Raw genomic sequence first — 23,648 nt, forward strand, 5'->3', positions numbered from 1 at the left:
TGGTAACAGTGGGTCTGGTAAGACATATTCAGATCCAGGAGTATTTGAAGGTAGAGGCAGTAAAGCTTACAGATTGATCAGCTATAGCAGTTTGAGGAGTAGAAATCAAGGAAGAGTCCAAGTTGTTTGTTTGGCCTTGGGCAGCTGATGAGTGTAGGTGACATTATCAGAGATGCAGAAGAAAATTGAGAGTTCTGTTTTGGCCACATGAAATTTGAGATGCCTGTTAGACATACAAGGGGATATGATGAGTAGCAGTTTAGGTGTATAGATCAAAAACTCAGGCAAAAGTTTGGGGCCGAAATGTAAATTTTGTGGAAGTCAGCATTTGGATTGCATTGAAAGGCCATTGGAGGATAGGGTGAGATGAGAGAGAGACTGTATGAATGAGAGAGAATTAGAACACAAAATTGGAGAGGGGAGGCTATAGGGAAAGACAGAGAAAAAGAAGACAGACAAATAAGCCCTAGGACATTACAAACGTTAAAGGTCAAACAGAAGTGAAAAATTGACCAAAAGAAATAAGAAGCTTGGAGGAAGGAGGAAAACCAGGTGATACATGTAGAGAATTCTATCAAGGAATTAGAGGATAGAATATTAAACCAGCAGAGGCCCTGAGCCAACAGGAAGCAATGTGAGCAAGTGCATGTGTTCAGCATTGTGAAAAAAAATCATTGTACAACAGAGTGTGGGGCACACTTTTTCTCATATTATTGACTATATATTCTGGCCCACTGAGTGATTATAGATATGATTGGGGCAGAGTTATTTATAATCAGAGTAAATACTTATTGGAAGAGAAGGGAGCCTTGTTTATATGGCTATAGATGCAGAGAGACTGGTACATTTCATGGTGGGAAAATGAAATCATTGGATGATTACTAATAATTTTTCAATTAAATCAGTGACGTCACCACATGTGAGTCAGGGGTGGATATTAGAAGTGTAGGGGCAGAATAAAAGATGAGATAATACCTTCAGAGAGTGAGGGAGCCAGTTGTACTATATTAGAATATGAAGGGAAGGCTAAGTGCTCACTTGAAATTTAAGGGTAAATTTAAAGTGAGATGCATCTCCAGATTGATTTTCTATTTTTTATTTCCCCTCCATCAATTTGGAGGCACCCATGGAGTAAGTATAATTGGGTTTAACTAGGCTTGGGGCTTTGCCAGGCAAGTGTGATCAAAGGAGAAGCAGCACAGGACTTGATCTTATTTATAAGGAGGTGAGTATACTGATTGACCATGAAATCTAAGCCAGACTGTGAAGGAAGTGGGAAAAAATGTGAAAAGTAGAATGGTGGTGGAGAATGGACTGAAGATCTCAAGGAGTCTAAAGAATATTTAGGGTTAATGAAACTAAACTAGGTTACCTGGAAAGATGTCAAGGTCAGAAAGTGAGAGGCAGAACCATGTTTACTGCAGGATTATTCACCATAGGCAAGGTATGGAAACAACCTTAAGTGTCTATCGATGGATGAATGGATAAAGAAGATGTGTGTAGTGTGTGTGTATATACACACACATACATATATACAAACATGTATACAATGGAATATTGTTCAGCCCTAAAAAAGGAAATCTGTCATTTGGGACAACATGGATGAACCTGGAGGGCATTTTGCTAAGTGAATTAAGCCAGACAAAGACAATTACTGCATGGTATTCCATATAAAAATCAAACTCATAGAAACAGAATGGAACAGTTGGTTGCCAGGGGCTGTGGGGGAAATAGTGAGAGGCTGGTAAAAGGGTACATACTTTCAGATATAAGATGAATAAGGTCTGAGGATCTAATAGATGACATGGTGACTATAGTTCATAATACTGTATTATATAATTTAAATTTGCTAAGAGAGTAGAACTTAAATGTTCTTACCAAAAGAAACCCAGAAAGGTTAAATATGTGAGATGATAGATATGCTGATTAACTCGATGGGGGGAATCCTTTCACAATGTATGCATGTATCAAATCATCACGTTGTACACTTTAAATATCTTACAGTTTTGTCAATTATACCTCAGTAAAGATGTGGGGGGAAAATTTGAAAAAGTGGGATGCAGAAATGAAGATTTGGGGATGTGATCACTGATTATAATAATGAGAGTATGATCCTCAGCTATATGCTCCATGCAGTATGACTTTTGAAGTCACTTATGCATAACTATAAAGGTTATCAGAACATATTACTTAGATCTAAAGATTTCTGTTATTGGGAAAAATACCTCTTGGATCAATCCAGTGAGAACTAATTAGCTGGTATTCACAGCATTGTATATCATGTCAGAAAAAAAAATGTGTTTGAAAACTACATTTGCTCTTAGATTCCTCAAAATACCGTTTAACACATATATTATACATCAGTGAGTAAAAATGTAGGCATAATTCATAGGATTACCTAATTCCTTCCCAGCCAGTATTCTCCCAGCTTTACATGTTGGGAACATCCCAATTATGTAATATCAAAGTTTTTTTTACCAAATTTAAGACCAGGACATAAAAATAATAATATGAAGCTTGTAACTTTCTCTCTGATTGAAATATTGTATAATTTACCATTGTAGATTTGCTGAACCAAAGTAAGCACTTCACTGAAATCCAAGGGTAGATCTGATGCCTATGCACTAAATCTAGTAATAATAGGACCATAAGAATAAGAATCTGTTCATTCTTTAGAGGAAAAAAATGAGTAGGCATTTAGCTATATAGTTTACCAAATGGTTTTCATTTCATCATAACATCTGTAAACGTCTCATTGTGTGTAGTTGGTATTCTGTATTTCTTTCACAGGTTGTTGTCTGAAAATCAATTTGTTTTTCCCAACTTCTGAAAAGTTAATCTACCCTGAAGAATAGAAAAATTCTTTAAAGATTTTTCTTTTATATGCATATCTTAAGGATTTATCATCCAAGAGCTTATATTTTTAAACTATGGATATTTCTCTCCTTTGCAAAATTACCTTTTCTCCAGTCATATCTATAATTGCTCAGTGCCCAGAATATGTAGTCAATAGTTTGAGAACAAATGTGTGCCACTCTCTGTTGTACAATGATTTTCAGTATAAATGTCTGTGTACAAGGTAATGTTTCTTTGGAATTCAATTAGATGAAAATAACATTTTTCAAAAGGTCATAAAATAAAGATAATTTTTCCAATAGCCATGCCTTAGGTTGACTTGGGGTATATATAATGTCAAATTATTTTGACACTAAAGTTATCTTTGGTGGTAAGGGAAAATGAATGTACAATTGCTTTGATTACAGGGCCTAAAAATGTAGACACGTATATTAATTTTCTTCCACAAAGAGATTTGCCAGTTTCCTTAAATATTTTTCCCCTTTTGGTTGGATAAGTAGTACAGAAGACATGTATTTGACGTTTAGAAATTGAACTGAGACCTCAAAGCTCAGTTCACTTAAGAGTTTTACATCCTCACGCGGTACCACCATCAGAGTGAACATCATAATTACAAACAGCCTTCTCATGGAAAGCAGATCATCTGACTTGGATATATGAGAAAGGAGCCAAGTGACTATATAATTTGGTGTACCACATAATAAAATCACACACCCACAGCAAGAAATTTTGTTTCCACAGCATGAAAGTGATATATGGCCACCAGCTGGAAAGGAACGAAAACGTTCTATAACCAAAACTCCCAAAATTGGAGGTTTGCCTCTAATTCCCATCCAGCATGAGAAAAATGCAACCCAAGCCTGGAGAGAGATTGAGGTAAGGTTAGGATTTTATTTGTTTTTATATTAATCATAGCATTTGTTTTCTTATGTCTTAATGTGATTAAATGCATTAATTACTTCATTGGTTTCAAAGCACAGTAATAAGCACTTTGAAAAGCACAGTAAAAATAACATCCATCAAGAAAACTTTATGAATAACCCTATGCCACTCTCTGAAGTTTTATATTTTATTAACTTCTCTTAAATGATCAATTTTAATAATGTCATTGACCACTCAATTAAATATGTACAATACCACTTTTTGTTTTTATTCCTAAAGTGGCCAAGAATGTTAAATATGTATATAGAAGTTCTGGTGATAAAAATCACAGTCTCAAATTAGCCTTACAAGTTCACTTCTAACCTCCTTAGAATGAGCCCATGGCAGAATGTCTGGAGCCATGGTAGTTAGACTTTCCAGTAACACAATCAAATTTCAGAGGCTGGGAACCGATGGGGTGTCTCAGTTAATATAAGGAACTGCAAGATGACCCCTGAGCATCAATAAAGAAGATTTGGCATCTTTCATGAAAACTGTGTGCTTTCCTTCTCACCTTGAAGGGCAGGGTGACCATAAGTAGCATCAGTCTTGATTCAGGAAAAAGACATAGGCTGTTTGCACTCAAAACTCATTAGACAATTTGCAACTAATGTGCATTTCAAGGCCTTAAATGAGTCCCTCAAAGCAAAAAGAAAAGCATGTAAAAGCTACTGTTATTTCTTCTTGGAGCCTAGGTTTGGCCATTAAGCTGTGTGAGTTCCTTGCTTTCCAAACAGGAATAACTTTTTTTTTTTTTTTTAATTTTACTGGAGTATAGTTGATTTACAATGTTGTGTTAGTTTCAGGTGTAACAGGAATAACTTTTGAAAGACAAAAGCCATTTTAATTTAGTGATCAGATTTTTTAAAAATGTTTTTCCATGACTGTCTTTCCTTGAACATTTATCTCACTGTAATACGCTTCTTCTCCAGAAGATAAAAGCTTTGAAATAATGGTTTATTCCCTTTGTTGCCTGTTCAGTCCTTATGCGCTGCTGTGATCAAAAGGAGGAATAAGACAGTAAGAACTCAGGAGCTTGTCCCTCCTGCCATTCTGCGCTTACGGGTTTTTCTTCCTAATAAACTGCTTTGCAGAACTATGGATTCCTCAGCTAATCTGGAATCTTAAAATTTTAAGAGTCATGTTTCCCAAGAACCCAGATTAGGGAACACAGAAACATAGGGAGTAGATATGTCCTACTGTGACTCCAGCTTCTCCTGACAGTGCCTCAGGATTGATTACGGAGCAAAGCAAAAAAATAAATTATTAGGATCAAAATACATTAACCAGTATCCAGTACAGAACTGAGGTGATGATTGAATATATAATAATTTCTTACTTAATCCCAAATCCAGAATTTCAGAGACAATTATTTTTTAGCATACTTCAGACCAGAAAACTGTACAAAAACTGTAACAAAATCGTTAAAGGCTTAAAAAGCAATTTTGTGAAATACTAATTGCTAGAAAATTTGTTAGTAAACTAAACCAAGCTTTTTTGTAAATTTAGTAAATGTGGTAATTCAACAAATTTTAAAATTTAATTCTTAAAAAGGACAGAATTGCAAGTTTTCATATGAACCAATAAAATATTTGTTATTGAATTAGATTTATGTAAATACATAAGAAAATATATTAATAAAATGACAAAGTATTACTAAGAGTAGATTCATAAGAAAAAAATATAGTAATATCAGGCTTCCCTGGTGGCACAGTGGTTGAGAGTCCGCCTGCCAATTCAGGGGACATGGGTTTGTGCCCTGGTCCGGGAGGATCCCACATGCCACAGAGCGGCTGGGCCCGTGAGCCATGGCCGCTGAGCCTGTGTGTCAGGAGCCTGTGCTCCACAATGGGAGAGGCCACAACAGTGAGAGGCCCACGTACCACAAAAAAAAAAAAAAAAAAAAATATATATATATATATATATATATATATATATATATATATAGTCATATCAACAGATATATTCAAGAAGCGTTGCTTTTCAAACAAATTGTTGACAGATTGGTGAATTTGGTGACTTCCCATTCCATGAGCTGTCTTGCTTTCATGAGGTTCAGTAGAAACTTGTATGAGAATACCTCCTCCAGGCAGGGAAGGCTTCCTGGAGGAAGTGACTTCCAAAATTTATTGAGTAAATTAGTAGTGAGCTAGTGAATAAGCCAGAGGAAGTAAGTTGTTGACAAAGGAAATCATACATGAAGAGGCAAATAGTGCATAAGAATGTACAAGCTATATGCTACCTACGGCCCTCCTACTTCCACTTAGGTACCTACTTCATCGTGTTCATTGTGCTCAGCTTTTATCTGTAAGCTCCTAGGGATAATAAAAGCCCTTACTTCATAGGGGGGGTGTTCTCTCTGCTGGGAGACACACTCCATTTCAGATCCTCATTTCCATTTAAACAAACAGTTTTCTCTAAATGCCCTCTGACACAAACTGGCATCGTCTGGACCAGCCTACCTTTTACTCTCCTAAATTTCATACCTTATCAGTCTTTCTTTTTAAATTATTAAGACCTTAAGGATAGTGCAGCACATAAATGATGCCCTTCTTTCCACAGTACTGATGCCTTGGCTTTCTTTCCCCACAACATGCAAAGGCACTCCACACACCATATTGTTCATGCAAAGCACTCACTACCATCTCTTGATTTCTACCAGTTCACTTCATCATGCCTCCCCGCCTTTGTATAAGGTTATGTCATTTAGGCTAATATCATAGTTTTACTTGAAATTTCAGCATTACATGTATGAATATTTGGCCTCTAAATTCTGCATCTAAGAGCGTCCCAAAGTCTTTCTGCTGATAACTGAAAAGTAATGAGAACTGTATAATATATAAAACCACTCTATATTGATCCTTGATTTTCCGTAATAGATGTCACGTGAAACTTTTTAGTAAGATTCATATTTATAAACTCCCAGTCACATTCCTATGCTAAATAGCCATAATTTTTACTAATCTCTCATTTTTTTTGTACTGTGATAAAATACATATAAATTTTCCATTTTAACCATTTTAAGTGCATAGTACATTAATTACATTCACATGGTTGTGCAACTATTACTACTATCTCTCTTAAACATATTCTAATTAAACTTTGGAATTCAACTAGATACTAAATAACTAAATATTTCTTCCTGTCAGTTTTAGAGAATAAATACTTATCTGAGATGTATAATCATGAGCTTATCAGAAAATTCTAAATTGCAAAATTATTTATAATTTATGTTGATTAAAATGTTTTTATTCAGCTTGAATTTGACTTACAAAATTTCATGTCCTGATCTGCTGAAATTTAGGAAAATAGAACAGAATATTAAACATCTGAATTTTTTTAAGCTTTCTTCATTTCCTATTCAGAAAATATTTATTGACCACTTCCTGTGTGCTGGCACTGTGATAGGTTTGCACGTCAATGAACAAATCAAACAAAAGAATCTTTGCATTGCATTAACTTTCTAGCAGGGCATTCAGATAATCACAAGAGATATAAGTAGCTTGTCTAGTATATATATTAGAAAGTGATGAGCACTATAGAGAAAAATAAAGAGGTGAGGTGTTGCCCTTTAAACATTATATTAGACATCCTTAGTTACAGCACTGTTTATGCTACTCAGTTTCATTCTTTTTTTTTTCAAAATAGTATTTTAAAAAATTTTTATTTTATATTGGAGTATAGTTGATTAACAATGTTGTGTTAGTTTCAGGTGTACAGCAAAGTGATTCAGTTATACATATACATGTATCTATTCTTTTTCAAATTCTTTTCCCATTAGGTTATTACAGAATATTGAGCAGGGTTCCCTGTTCTATCCAGGAGGACCTTGTTGGTTATCTATTTTAAAGATAGCAGTGCTTTGGGAAGTATGGTCATTCTGACAATGTGGATTCTTACAATGCAAGAATATGGTATATCTCTCCATCTGTTTGTGTCATCTTCGATTTCTTTCATCAGTGTCTTATAGTTTTCAGAGTACAAGTCTTCTGCGTCCTTAGGTGGGTTTATTCCTAGGTATTTTATTCTTTTTGATGAGATGGTAAATGAGATTGTTTCTTTAATTTCTCTTTCTATCTTTCATAGTTAGTGTGTAGAAATGCAACAGATTTCTGTGTAATAATTTTGTATCCTGCAACTTTACCGAATTCATTGATGAGCTCTAGTAGTTTTCTGGTAGCATCTTTAGGATTTTCTATGCATAGTATCACATCATCTGCAAACAGTGACAGTTTTACTTCTTCTTTTCCAATTTGCATTCCTTTTTTTTCTTTCTATTCTCTGATTGCCATGGCTAGGACTTCCAAAGCTATGCTGAATAAAAGTGGCACAATTGAAAATCCTTCTCTTGTCCCTGACCTTAGAGGAAATGCTTTTAGCTTTTCACTGTTGGATATAATGTTAGCTTTGGGTTTGTCATATATGGTCTTTATTATGTTGAGGTATGTTCCCTCTATGCACACTTTCTGGCGAGTTATTATCATAAATGGATGTTGAATTTTGTCAAAAGCTTATTCTGCATGTATTGAGGTGATCATATGGTTTTTCTTCTTCAATTTGTTAATATGGTGTATCACACTGATTGATTTGCAGACACTGAAGAATCCTTGCATCCCTGGGATGAATCCCACTTGATCATGGTGTATGATCCTTTTAATGTATTGTTGGATTCAGATTGCTAGTATTTAGTTGAGGATTTTTGCATCTATGTTCATCAGTGCTATATTGGCCTGTAATTTTCATTTTTTGTAGTATCTTTGTCAGGTTTTGGTACCAGGGTGATGATGGCCTCATAGAATGAGTTTGGGAGTGTTCCTTCCTCTGCAGTTTTTTGGAACACTTTCAGAAGGATAGGTGTTAGCTCTTCTCTAAATGTTTGATAGAATTCACCTGTGAAGCCATCTGGTCCTGGACTTTTGTTTGTTGGGAGTTTTTTAATCACAGTTTCAATATCAGTACTCCTGATTGATCTGTTCATATTTTCTATTTCTTCCTGGTTCAGTCTTAGGAGATTGTACCTTTCTAAGAATTTGTCCATTTCTTCCAGGTTTTCCACTTTATTAGCATATAGTTGTTTGTAGTGGTTTCTTATGATCCTCTGTATTTCTGTGGTGTCTCTGTAACTTCTCTTTTTTCATTTCTGATTTTATTGATTTGAGCCCTCTCCCTTTTTTCCTTGATGAGTGTGGCTAAAGGTTTATCAATTTTATTTTTTCAAAGAACCAGCTTTTTAGTTTCATTGATATTCTGTTGTTTTCTTCATTTCTATTTCATTTACTTCTGCTCTGATCTTTATGATTTCTTTCCTTCTACTAACTTTGGGTTTTTCTTCTTCTTTCTGTAGTTGTTTTAAGCATAAGGTTAGGTTGTTTATTTGTAATTTTTCTTGTTTCCTGAGGTAAGATTACATTGCTGTAAACTTCCCTCTTAGAACTGCTTTTGCTGCATCCATAGGTCTTGGATCAGTGTGCTTTCATTTTCATTTGTCTCTGGGTATCTTCTGATTTCCTCTTTGATTTCTTCAGTGATCCATTGGTTGTTTAATAGCATATTTTTTAGCCTTCACATGTTTGTGTTTTTTATGGGTTTTTTTCTTATAGTTGATTTCTAATCTCATATTGTTGTGGTCGGAAAAGATGCTTGATGATTTCAATTTTCTTAAATTTACTGAGGCTCACTTTATGGCCCAGCACATGGCCTGGAGAACGTTCCGTGTGCACGTGAGAAGAATATGTATTCTGCTGCTTTGGGATGGAATGCTCTATAAATCTAAATTAAGTCCATCTGGTCTAATGTGTCATTTAAAGTGTTTTTCCTTACTGATTTTTTTGTCTGGATGATCTGTCCGTTGATGAAAATGGGGTGTTAAAATCACTATTATTGGTTACTGTCGATTTCTCCTTATATGGCTGTTAGTATTTGCCCTATATGTCGAGGCACCTATATTGGTTCTTATATATTTACAATTGTTGTATCTTCTTCTTGAATTGATCCCTTGATCATTATGTGGTGTCCTTCTTTGTCTCTTGTAACAGTCTTTATTCTAAAGCCTATTTGTCTGATATGAGTATTGCTATTCCAGCTTTCTTTTGATTTCCATTTGCATGGAACACCTTTTTGCATCCCCTCACTTTCAGTCTGTATGTGTCCCTAGATCTGAAGTGCATCTCTTGTAGACAGAATATATATAGGGGTTTTTTGTTTGTTTGTTTTTTGCGGTACGCGGGCCTCTCACTGTTGTGGCCTCTCCCGTTGCGGAGCACAGGCTCCGGACGCGCAGGCTCAGTGGCCATGGTTCACGGGCCCAGCCACTCTGCGGCATGTGGGATCCTCCCGGACTGGGGCACGAACCCGTGTCCCCTGCATCGGCAGGCAGACTTTCAACCACTGTGCCACCAAGGAAGTCCTAGGGGTTTTGTTTTTGTATCCATTCAGCCAGTCTGTTTTTGGTGGGAGCATTCATTCCATTTAGATTTAAGGTAATTATCAATATATATGTTCTTATTGCTATTTTGTTAATTGTTTTGGATTTGTTTTTGCAGCTCTTTTTTCTTCCCTTCCTCTTTTGTTCTCTTGTGAATTGATGACTAACTTTAGTGTTGTGTTTGGATTCCTTTTTCTTTGAGTGTATCTATTGTAGATTTTTAGTTTGCAGTTACCATGAGGTTTTGATATAGCAGTCTATATACAAACAAGATTGTTTTAAGTTGCTGGTCTTTTCATTTCAAATGCATTTCCAATATCCTGCATTTGTGCTCTCCTCATCTCACAGTTGCTGGTTTTGGTAATCATATCTGTGTGCAGATGATTTCCTACCTTTACTGTATGTTTGCCTTTGCCAGAAAGCTTTTCCATTTGTAATTTTCTTGTTTCTAGTTGTGGCCCTTTCTTTTCTGCTTTGAGAAGTCCGTTAGCATTTGTTGCAAAGCTGGTCTGGTGGTGCTGAATTCTCTTAGCTTTTGCTTGTCTGTAAAGCTTTTGATTTCTCTCTCAAATGTGAATGAGTGCCTTGCTGGATAGAGTATTCTTGGTTGTAGGTTCTTCCCTTTCATCACTTTAAATATATTGTGCCACTCCCTTCTGGCTTGTAAAGTTTCTGCTGAGAAATCAGCTGTTAACCTTAGGGGAGTTCCCTTGTATGTTATTTGTCTCTTTTCCCTTGTTGCTTTTAATGTTCTTTCTTTGTCTTTAATTTTTGTCAATTTGATTACTATGTGTCTCGGCATGTTGTTTTTGGGGTTATCCTGCCCGGGACTCTCTGTACTTCCTGGACTTGGGTGACTGTTTCCTTTCCCATGGTAGGGAGGTTTTCAGCTATTATCTCTTCAATTATTTTGTCAAATCCTTTGTCTCTCTCTCTTCTCCTTCCAGGACTCCTGTAATGTGAATGTTGGGGCATTTAATGTTGTCCCAGAGGTCTCTTAGACTGTTTTCACTTCTTTTCATTCTTTTTTCTTTATTCTATTTTGCAGCATTGATTTCCACCATTCTGTCTTGCAGCTCACTTATCCGTTTTTCTGCCTCAGCTATTCAGCTATTGATTTCTTCTAGTGTATTTTTCATTTCAGTTATTGTGTTGTTCATCTCTGTTTGTTCTTTAGTTCTTCTAGGTCTTTGTTAAACTTTTCTTGTAACTTCTCAATCTGTGCCTCCATTCTTTTCCTGAGATCTTGGATCATCTTGCAGTATCATTACTCTGAATTCTTTTTCTGGTAGATTGCCTATCTCTGCTTCACTTAGTTGTTCTTCTGGGGTTTCATCTTGTTCCTTCATCTGGGAAATAATCCTCTGCCATCTCATTTCCACAGGCTGCAGGATTGTAGTTCTTGCTTCTGCTGTCTGCCCTCTGGTAGATGAGGCTAAGGGACTTGTGCAGGCTTCCTGGTGGGAGGGACTGGTTCCTGCCCAATGGTGGGTGAAGCTAAGTCTTGTCCTTCTGGTGGGCAGGGCCATGCTCAGGAAGACTTTAAGCAGTCTGTCTGCTGATGGGTGGTGCTGTATTGGTTGTTTGGCCTGAGGCGTCCCACCACTGGAGCCTACAGGCTCCAGTGGGGCTAGGTCTTGGGGAGGAAATGGCAGCCTCCAGGAAAGCTCACACCAATGAGTACTCCCGAGAACTACTGCTGCCAGTGTCTTTGTCCCCCACAGTGAGCCACAGCCTCCCCCCTGCCTCCAAGACCCTCCAATACTGGCAGGTAGGTCTGGCCCAGTCTTTTATGAGTTCATTCCTTTTTCTTCCCTGGGTCCTGGTGTGCATGAGACCTTGTGTGTACCCTCCAAGAGTGGAGTTTCTGTTTTCCCCCAGTCCTGTGGAATTCCTGTGATCAAACTCTGCTGGCCTTCAAAGCCAGATTCTCTGGGGGCTTCTCCTCCTGTTGCCAGACCCCCAGGCTGGGAAGCCTCATGTGAGGCTCAGGACTTCCACTCCTATGGGATAACTTCTGTGGTATAATTAGTTTCCAGTTTTGTGGGTCACCCACCTGGCAGATATGGGATTTGATTTTATCACAATTGTGCCCCTCCTGCCATCTCATGTGGCTTCTTCTTTGTCTTTGGATGTAGGGTATCTTTTTTGGTAGGTTCTGGCTTTTTTTTTTGGTTCATGGTTGTTCAGCAGTTAGTTGTGATTTTTGGTGTTTTCCTAAGAAGGGGTGAGCTCACGTCCTACTACTCTGCCATCTGCAAAATAGTCCCATTCTTAATATTATATACTACCCCTTTTATTTCATCTTCTCTCTCTCAAACATTTGTAATATAATAAAAAAAATTTTCTTTGGATTTCTTCTTTCTGTGCTTTTCAATTTTTACTAGGGAAATATTGAAGAAATTCCTTCAATTCTTGTTTGTGAAAAGAAAAATGACTATGCCTTCCTGCCCTGACCCAATTTTTTGGGTAGCCTTTTGCTGTGGCTCCATATCCACTAGATGCTTGCTTCTCTGTTGTTCATTCTTTTATCTTACATTTGATGAGGCTGTAGTCACCTTTGAGAATCTCATGAGAGTTCTGGATGCCAGTACTTGCCCAGTCACAAGACACCCTGGACGCTAGTTAGGAAAGTGCACCTCTGTCCCAATGCAAGTTGTGTCTCAATGGATTTCTGGTACCTGTAGGCACTTAAAGTTCACTGAATGAATGTGTACTTTAATCCACTGATACAAAAGTGGGTTTTAATACACAACTATATATACCTTTCAGTATTTTCCTAAGTATATCTATGGGTATATATTTCTGTGGGATTCTAATAGGGTATTATGCGGGGAAAAGATTTCACTAGTCAAATATTTGGGGAAGAGAAAATAGAAAAAGAAGTCAGATTTTTCTGCTGTAATATTTCTTAGCTTCTTTAATATGCTAATATGTATTGTGACTCTCAAAGAGGGATCTGTAGTACAGAGCATTTCCTGGACTCATGGCCATGGAGACTCCCTTTTTCCTCTGTCCTTTGGGTATAACACTGTAGGAATCACAGATGCATGAATATGTGACACATATAAGCGGCACTGAATTGGAAGAGGCAAGTTTGAAATGAGAGTTAATTTGAATAACTAACTTGAAAGACATCTTTGAAGTGGTATGCTAAATGCTTGTTAAAATGAATTTCCATGATCTCCATTTCAGTTGATTTTGTAGCTCTAAGATCAGTCTATAAATTCAGACATGCTGCTTGTACCAAAGTCATGTTAGAACCTAAATCACAGAAATAAATTCTAATACAAGAAGCATCAACTTTTATGTGCAGAGTATTCTTTAAAAAAAGTGTTCCAGATCTTGCTTCCCTGTGAGATGTTTTGTTTTATTTTTAGAGTGCAAAAGCAGAACTCGAAAGGCTACGGCTCAGTGCAAAGCATGACCAAGAGCCTGGGGATGGCACCTTAAGGGAGAGAGCCTCCATCGTGGCCCAGTGCCTGGAGCACAAGGATGAGAAACTTCGAAATCGAACCAGAAAACATTGGAGTTTCAACTGTCTGGAGGACACAGAGGCTGAGGTCCTTCAAGGGCAACAGAAAGGCCAGAAAGGCCTAAAGACATTGAGGAAGACTGAGGACAGGAATGGCAAAGCTACTTTGGACTCTAATAATAAGTTACCACCAAAGGTCATCGAAGAGCTTAGTGTGGTTCTACAGCGGGCAAGAACCCTTCCAAAAGAGTCACAGCCTGAGTAGATGGTGTAAAAATAAATAAAATGACTTGTCTTGCAAATTATTTTTTTAAATATTGTGTACAATATATGTGTGCAAACCAGAAACCAAAATATATTTCATGGTTGGTGAGATTTGTCTAGCTATCCTTAACCATTTAAAGAGCATTTTAAACTATGTATGTATATATAAGTGTAAATTCACTGTGTTGTTTTGTTCTGAACAAAGCCTGTACAGTTCAGCTATATTAACCTTGTGTAGGAAGGCATTGGGTTACTTTGAGTGGCCACCTTTTGAAGTACAGTTGACCCTTGAACAACATGGGCAAGGGTTGGTGTGTTAATCCATGCATAATTTGTAGTCAAACCCGTCCCCTGTATACAAAATTCCTCTGCATTTGTGGACTGAACTAATTGTGGCTCATGTAGTGCTGTAGGATTCACTATCAAAAGATGTCCATGGGGCTTCCCTGGTGGCGCAGTGGTTGAGAGTCCGCCTGCCGATGCAGGGGACACGGGTTCGTGCCCCGGTCTGGGAGGATTCCACATGACGCAGAGCGGCTGGGCCCGTGAGCCATGGCCGCTGAGCCTGCGCGTCCGGAGCCTGTGCTCCGCAACGGGAGAGGCCACAACAGTGAGAGGCCCGCGTACCGAAAAAAAAAAAAAAAAAAAAAAGATGTCCATGTATAAGTGGACCCATGGCGGTTCAAACCCACATTGTTCAAGGGTCAACTGTAGTTGTCTAAGTGGTGTAAATTTATGAACAGAAATCGCAAACTGTACTGTATTGTATAGAATGCTCTGTATAAATGAAGCCTATGAAATTATATGTAACACATTTTGCACTTTGAGAAACCTTGTATATAAAGTTACCATATGTTTTTAGGTTTACACAGGGCCAACCTTAGGGGAAAAAAAGGAAGTAAGTTGAAAAGGGGGAGGATTTATTTTAGTGGCTGCCTATCAAACAACACTTTAAAAGAGGCAAAGAGGGGGCTTCCCTGGTGGCGCAGTGGTTGAGAATCTGCCTACTGATGCATGGGATACGGGTTCGAGCCCTGGTCTGTGCAAATCCCACATGCCACAGAGCAACTGGGCCTGTGAGCCACAACTACTGAGCCTGTGCATCTGGAGCCTGTGCTCCGCAACAAGAGAGGCCACAATAGTGAGAGGTCCGCACACTGTGATGAAGAGTGGCCCCCGCTTGCCGCAACTGGAGAAAGCCCTCGCACAGAAACGAAGACCCAACACAGCCAAAAGTAAATAAATAAACAAACCAATGAACCGACATTTAAAAAAAAAAGAGAGGCAGAGTTAAAAATGTCCTAAAAGTCAAGGAGGTCAGGTTGAGATTCATTCTAGTTCACTGTTGACCAGACCTTGTTCATGAGAAACTGCTTGTTAAGAAAAAAGTCTAGTGACTAAGTATTTCCCAAGATTAGTATTCAGCCACTAAACACGAATAATGGCACTGGCCACTCTTCCTTACAGTGTCAGTGAATCAGCTGCAGTGCAAATCCTTTCACTACACTTCAGTTCTTTGCAGGTGGCTGCTGAGAGGAAAATTATACTGCATTGAAGAGATTGTGTGCACAGGACCTGGCATGGATGACACTTGCACTGTTGCTTTGTACAAGCAATTTTTGTTTTTTTTTATTTAGAGTTCCTTACTATCATTTTGGAATGAGCAACATTCATCATCACAGGGTTTTATTGTTGGTTTATTGTTTTTCTTTGTATGTTCATTTCTTATTAGGTAAGACTGAGTCAGAATTTACTGGAAGTGTACAACATATGGCCACCTGGAGGTAGGATTTAGATTAACAATTGATACTATACTTCTGGGGGCTACCAGTTCACTTTTAACCTTGTCTTTTTTTTTTTTTTTTTTTAATAAAGCAGCAGTCTCCTCCCTGTGCCTGATGAATAATGACAAAGCCCTCTATTTTTGTTTCCACATAAAGAGTACCTACTGAGTTGGTTATTTTCCTCACAGACAATACTATCTAGTTATAGGTGACATTAGGGGGTAGCACTTTTTGTCAGTTTCTTTAGAATTTTATTAGGTCGGGTGAGTTTTGATCAAAATTATTTTGATCAAAATTATTTTAGGTAGCCAAGCTTCATTCCTAGCTTTATTCCACTTGCACTCAGTGCAAGTGGCATCCATGTGAGGTCCTCTGCACACAGTCTCTTCAATGCAGTGTAAGTTTCCATTTCCTTTTCCCCCTGTTTTTCAGGTGTCTTATCAGAATTTGTATACAGAGGCCCATACTTCAGTCAGTCCAATCATAGTGCAGTATAACACTGTTTGATGCTATGAATTTCTTCATTGAAAAATACTGATCACTTATATATGGTGGTGATAAAATAGTTTACCATGGGGGTGTGATATTTATTCTTTAAATCCACATAGATTGGAATTTTTTTAAAGAGAGAAACTGCTGGTCAGTTTATAGGTGGCACTGCTGGGGAGCCTTCCTTTAAAAAGCAAGAAATCATGGTATTTAGGAAAAAATCTAAAATAAACTATTATTTCTGGTAAATGATATTTATGTTTTATGAAATAAGGAGACATGAAAATTATGTTGGACAATGGGAAAGTATCTTTTTTTTTACCTGCCTTATTTGAATACTTTGGAAACTTGAGCTTAAAATCTAATAACTTCTGTTTCCCTTCCCTTCCTGTACAATTGTCTCCATTTTTCAAGTGTAAGATAAGGACTAATGATGACCTCTCATATATTTTGAGTAAAAATTAAAATTGTTTTACAAGTCCACTTGAGTGCAACTGATTTTCAAAATAACCACTTTCAACTTTTCAAAATAGAGAAATAAATCAAATAGATTGCCTTTCCTTTTTGCCTTTTTTAAAAAATCTGAATTTAATATACACTTCAAACTAGCTGTCATTTTTTCAAACATGTCAGTATGAATATTGTTCTTTTTTAAATGATGAATATATGCAGACATGACACAAACAGATTGATGGTACTCTCATTTCTAGAGCCCTAACTAAAGTTAATAAAACTAAGCAAAAGTAATTGAAGCAAAAATATGATGTGCACATAACTATATTAGCTGCTAATTTGCATTTACATTTGATAATTTTTAATCCTAAAACAAACTATATTGTAAAAGGAAATACTTTAGAAAATGCACCAAATTTATTTGGATAGATGGTAGTATCCAGATATTTGCACGTTTTCTTAAACTTTTGATAATCACTCTGGGGAGAAGAAAATGTAAACTTTCACTATCTCATCAAAATTTGCACCAAGACTTTAATATTATCAACAATGTGGATATCCTATTATGTGTACAATCATCACATTTATTTTTAATCATTTGGAAATAGACATCACAGAAATGAATCTTGTAGATAGCTAAAATTTATCTGCTTTACATTTTATAGTTATTATTTTTAACAATTTTTTGTTAAATGTTTTAAATTATTTTGTATATCCTTATCTTCTCTGCCATGGCTACCATATGTTGAATGTAACATTTTTAAAAATTAAGATACCTGTACAGATTTAAGACTTGTTGTGAATTATTAAAGTTCAGAATCTAAATGTCCTCATCCAAGAAGTGGGAATAACACTGATCTTGTAGTATGACTCATATACAGTTGGCCCTTGAACAACACAAGTTTGAACTGTGCCACTTCACTTATACACGGATTTTTTTCAACAGTAAATACTACAGTACTACATGATCTATGGTTGGTTGATTCCACAGATAGGGAGAACCAACTCTAAGTTACATAAGGATTTTCAACTGGGCAGAGGTCAGCGCCCTTAACCCCCAGATTGTTCAAGGGAAAGAACTGCACAGGTCCACTTATCTGTGGATTTTTTTCAATAAGTATGCAGTTGGCCCTCAGTATCCACACATTCTGCATTCACAGATTCAGGCAACTGTGACTGAAAACTTAATATGCTATTCATGGTTGGCTGAACCTACAGATATGAAACCCATGAGTATGAAGAGCTGACTATGGGACTTGAGCATCCTCAGATTTTGGTATCAGTAGCAGGTCCTGGAACCAATCTCCTGCAGATACTGAGAGATGACTGTATACATATTTTTATATGTGTGTGTATGTCACATACCTGACCCACAGTAGAGGTGTAGTAAGTTATTTATTAATTTATTAGTTTTTCTAGCTCTCATTTGGTCTAAGTTGCTACTTCTTACTACTGTTTTTCAAATTTCTTTTTTTCTCATCCCTTTAAAAATATGTTATACACTAACAGAACAGATTACCACAGGTGGTAGGATGAATTGTGTTTCCCCAAAACCCATATGCTAAAGCCCTAACCCCTAGTACCCCCAAATTTGAAGTCTTTGGAAATAGAGCCTGTAAAGAGGTGATTAAGTCAAAATGAGGTTGTTGGGGTAGATTCTCATAAATCTGACTGGTGTCCTTATAAGAAGAGGAAATTTGGACACACAACACACAGGGGCAAAACCATGTGAGGACACAGCAAGAAGGCGGCCATCTGCAAGCCAAGGAGAAAGGCCTCAGATGAAATCAAACCTGCCAACATCTTGATCTCAGTCTTCTAGCCTCCAAAACAAATTGAGAGAAAATAAATTCCTATTATTTCTGCCACCCAGTCTGGAATTTTGTTAATGTAGCCCTAGTACACTTTTATATTAATCTGTTAATATAGGTATCAGATGAGCAGAATGCCCCCTGGTTTTTTCAAGCACTAGTTCTTGCACTGTTGTTATCCCACATCTCAGAATAACTTTGTAATACTACATCAGAGTTACACCTATCATAATGATTAATGGAGGATAAGAGAGCATTTTGAGATGTAACTACTTAGAAGTCAGCTAGCTAAATAACTTTAATACTGAAATAATACAGCACAAACGATTCAAAATTGTTGCCCAGCAAAATTACAGTTTGGGGCTGCTTGTAAGATCCAAGTTCTATGACATGAAGAACCACTATTCCAGAAGAGTGAAGATGCTGATTGTTCACAAAACTGGATTGATAGAAAATATTGTTAATCCTTTCAAAGAACAACACAGAGAGGTCTTCAGTTAAATAACTGAGCATTCACTAAACTAGGGAGAGACAAAAAGTCATTTCAATCAACCCAGATAAGCCAAACCATGATCCTGAGATCAGATCAACACTAATATTGCTCAGAAAAAAGTGACATATCTCATTGGAGGGAATCTCATCTTCCCTCCAGCTAATGCTTCATTTGACTTCTGTTCGCAGCAAATCTTGTGGTAAAATTTGTCTCACTTCCTGCCTTCTACTTTTTCCCTCCCATTCTTTCTTTAAATCCTCTTCATTCAACATTTTGTTTCCCATTATTCTACCATAACTACTATTCTCAAAGTCAGAACAACCTCATTGCCAATCTAAATGGTCAGTTTTCAATCATCATACTTGACCCATCACTATCTGTAGCAATTTTATACAGTTTGTCTCCCCTCCTTTGTGCAATACATTCTAGGATTGGTCTCCAGGACACCATTACCTTGTAGTTTTCCTCCTTCACTAGTCAGTCTTCTCTGATCCTCTACTGGATACTCATCCAATCTCATAGCTTTAAATACAGTACATCTTCCAGCTATCCCATCTGTTTAACTACAGTCTGGACCTACTCACTGGGTTCAAGACTGAGTAATTTACGTCTCCACTTGAGTGTCCAACTTTCATCTCAAATATACCATATCTAAAGCATCATTAAATGTCTCCTTACCAGACAGACTTCCTCTGAACATCTCATATAAAATGACATCATCACCTTCTATCCCCTTTATCTTATTTTTTTTACATCATAGGACTCATCACCTGACAATTTACATATTATTAGTATATGTGTTAATGGTCTAATTAGTTACACCAGAATGTAACTCAGCCAGTGCAGAATCTTAGGTTCACCACTATATTCCCAGTATATAGAACAGTGCCTACAACATAGCCTATAGTCACTACTGAAGGATATGTTGAATAAATGAAGTCATGGTATAATAAAGTAGCTTGAAGGACAATGATCCCAACAAGAGACAGGAACTGCTCTAGGCTAGTCAGCCTGCCACAATACAAAGATCCATACAACCCTCATGGGGGGGAACCCTAGAGCATATAGCTCTGGCAAAGAGAGAGAATTGCACTGCTGGCATGCATAGGACTTCTCCTTTAAAATGTCACTCTCCAAGGTCAGGAAACGTACCAGATACATAACCTACCAGATACATAAAAACAAAAAAAACAAGTTAGGCAAAATGAAATGATAGAGGAACATACTCCAAAGGAAGGAACAAGATAAAACTCCAGAAGGACTAAGTGAAGTGGATATAGACAATGTACCTGAGAAAGAGTTCAGGGTAGTGATTGTAAAGATGATCAAAGAACAAGGGAGGGGGACCTTGAAGGTGGCAGAAGAGTAAGACGCGGAGATCACCTTCCTCCCCACAGATACACCAGAAATACATCTACACGTGGAACAACTCCTACAGAACACCTACTGAAGGCTGGCAGAAGACCTCAGACCTCCCAAAAGCCAAGAACCCCCCCACATACCTGAGTAGGGCAAAAGAAAAAAAGAAAAAACAGAGACAAAAGAATAGGGATGGCACCTGCACCAGTGGGAGGGAGCTGTGAAGGAGGAAAAGTTTCCACACACTAGGAAGTCCCTTCGTGGGCGGAGACTGCGGGAGGCGGAGGGGGAGCTTCAAAACCGCGGAGGAGTGCACAGCAACAGGGGTGCGGAGGGCAAAGCGGGGAGATTCTTGCACAGAGGATCGGTGCCGACCGGCACTCACCAGCCCGAGAGGCTTGTCTGCTCACCCGCTGGGGCGGGAGAGCAGAGGCAGGGCTGGGAGCTGAGGGCTGGGAGCTGAGGCAGGGAGAGGACTGGGGTTGGCGGCTTGAACATAGCCTGAAGGGGTTATGCACCACAGCTAGCCGGGAGGGAGTCCGGGAAAAAGGTTGCACCTGCCGAAGAGGCAAGAGACTTTTTCTTCCCTCTTTGTTTCCTGGTGCATAAAGAGAGGGGTTTAAGAGCGCTGCTTAAAGGAACTCCAGAGACGGGCGCGAGCCGCGGTTAAAAGCATGAACTCCAGAGAAGGGCGCGAGCCGCGGCTAAATGCAGACCCCAGAGATGGGCGCGAGCCGCGGCTAAAAGCGCGGACCCCAGAAACGGGCGCAAGCCGCGGCTAAAAGCACGGATCCCAGGGACGGGCGGGAGATGCTAAGGCTGCTGCTGCCGCCACCAAGGGGCCTGTGTGCGAGCACAGGTCACCATCCACACCCCTCTTCCGGGGAGCCTGTGCAGCCCGCCACGGGGAGCCTGGATCGCCAGGTTCCCGGGATCCAGGGACAACTTCCCCGGGAGAACGCACGGCGGGCCTCAGGCTGGTGCAACGTCACGCCGGCCTCTGCCGCGGCAGGCCTGCCCCGCACGCAATGCCCCTCCCTCCCCCCGGCCTCAGTGCGCCAGAGCCCCCGAATCAGCGGCTCCCTTAACCCCATCCTGTCTGAGTGAAGAACAGACGCGCTCCAGGGACCTACACGCAGAGGCAGGGCCAAATCCAAAGCTGAGGCCCTGTGAGCTGTGCGAACAAAGAAGTGAAAGGGAAATCTCTCCCAGCAGCCTCAGAAACAGCGGATTAAAGCTCCACAATCAACGATGTACCTGCATCTGTGGAATACATGAATAGACAACGAATCATCCCAAATTGAGGAGGTGGGGTTCGAGAGCAAGATTTATGAATTTTTTCCCCTTTTCCTCTTTTTGTGAATGTGTATGCTTCTGTGTGAGATCTTGTCTGTATAGTCTTGCTTCCACCATTTGTCCTAGGGTTCTATGCGTCCATGGTTTTTTTTTTAAATTTTTTTTAATCATTAATTTTAATAACTTTATTATACTTTACCTTTGTTCTTTCTTTCTTTCTTTCTTCCTTCCTTTCTTTCCTTCCTTCCTTCCCTCCTTTAGACAACGAATCATCCCAAATTGAGGAGGTGGTCTCTGAGAGCAAGATTTATGATTTTTTCCCCTTTACCTCTTTTTGTGAGGGTGTATGTGTATGCTTCTGTGTAAGATTTTGTCTGTATAGCTTTGCTTCCAACATTTGTCCTAAGATTCTATCCGTCCCTTGTTTTTCTTTTTCCTAAATAATTTTTAATTCAATAACTTTATTATACTTTATTTTATTTTACTGTATCTTCTTTCTTTCTGCCTTTTTTCATTCCTTCCCTCCTTCCTTCCTTCCTCCCTCCCTCCTTTCTTTCCTTCTTGCCTTCTTTCCTTCTTTGCTTCTTTCTTTCTTCCTTCCTACCTTCCTTCCTTCCTTCCCTCCTTTCTTTCTTTTTTTCTTCATACTTCTACTAATTCTCTCTACTTTTTCTCCCTTTTATTCTGAGCCGTGTGGATGAAAGGCTCTTGGTGCTCCAGCCAGGAGTCAGGGCTCTGCCTCTGAGGTGGGAGAGCCAACTTCAGGACACTGATCAACAAGAGACCTCCCAGCTCCACATAATACCAAATGGCGAAAATCTCCCAGAGACCTCCAACTTAACACCAGCACCCAGCTTCACTCAATGACCAGCAAGCTACAGTGCTGGACAACCTATGCCAAACAACTAGCAAAACAGGAACACAACCCCACCCATTAGCAGAGAGGCTGCCTAAAATCATAAGTCAACAGACACCCCAAAACACACCACCAGACGTGAACCTGCCCACTAGAGAGACAAGATCCAGCCTCATCCACCAGAACACAGGCACTAGTCCCCTCCACCAGGAAGCCTACACAACCCACTGAACCAACCTTAGCCACTGGAGACAGACATCAAAAACAGCGGGAACTACGAACTTGCAGCCTGCAAAACGGAGACCCCAAACACAGTAAGATAAGCAAAATGAGAAGACAGAAGAACACACAGCAGATAAAGGAGCAAGATAAAAATGCACCAGACCTAACAAATGAAGAGGAAATAGGCAGTCTACCTGAAAAAGAATTCAGAATAATGATAGTAAGGATGATCCAAAATCTTGGAAATAGAATGGACAAAATGCAAGAAACAGTTAACAAGGACCTAGAAGAAATAAAGATGAAACAAGCAATGATGAACAACACAATAAATGAAATTAAAAGTACTCTAGATGGGATCAATAGCAGAATAACTGAGGCAGAAGAACGGATAAGTGACCTGGAAAATAAAATAGTGGAAATAGCTACTGCACAGCAGAATAAAGAAAAAAGAATGAAAAGAACTGAGGACAGTCTCAGAGACCTCTGGGACAACATTAAATGCACCAACATTCGAATTATAGGGGTTCCAGAAGAAGAAGAGAAAAAGAAAGGGACTGAGAAAATATTTGAAGAGATTATAGTTGAAAACTTCCCTAATATGGGAAAGGAAATAGTTAATCAAGTCCAGGAAGCACAGACAGTCCCATACAGGATAAATCCAAGGAGAAATATGCCAAGACACATATTAATCAAACTGTCAAAAATTAAACACAAAGAAAGCATATTAAAAGCAGCAAGGGGGCTTCCCTGGTGGCGCAGTGGTTGGGAGTCTGCCTGCCGATGCAGGGGACGCGGGTTCGTGCCCCGGTCCAGGAGGATCCCCCATGCCGCGGAGCGGCTGTGCCCGTGGGCCGTGGCCGCTGAGACTGTGCGTCCGGAGCCTGTGCTCTGCAGCAGGAGAGGCCATGGCAGTGAGAGGCCCGCATACCACCAAAAAAAAAAAAA

General features: G+C 38.9%; 1 protein-coding gene across 6 annotated transcripts in view; it reads left to right on the forward strand.

Moving 5' to 3' along the window:
• Window positions 1-14,253, forward strand: part of ARAP2 (ArfGAP with RhoGAP domain, ankyrin repeat and PH domain 2) — a 196,234-nt gene extending 181,981 nt beyond the window's left edge. For all 6 annotated transcript variants that reach the window (XM_027103193.1, XM_027103192.1, XM_027103194.1 and 3 more), the window contains 2 exons: window positions 3,598-3,732; window positions 13,582-14,253. In XM_027103193.1, coding sequence (XP_026958994.1) covers window positions 3,598-3,732; window positions 13,582-13,941 — 495 coding nt within the window. In that variant the 3' untranslated portion in view covers window positions 13,942-14,253. The remainder of the gene's footprint in view (window positions 1-3,597; window positions 3,733-13,581) is intronic.
• Window positions 14,254-23,648: the final 9,395 nt, after the last annotated feature.

The sequence above is a fragment of the Aethalodelphis obliquidens genome, unplaced genomic scaffold (assembly GCF_003676395.1).
Source record: "Aethalodelphis obliquidens isolate GAN/ISIS:26980383/991018 unplaced genomic scaffold, ASM367639v1 scaffold6, whole genome shotgun sequence".
Lineage (NCBI taxonomy): Eukaryota > Metazoa > Chordata > Mammalia > Artiodactyla > Delphinidae > Aethalodelphis > Aethalodelphis obliquidens.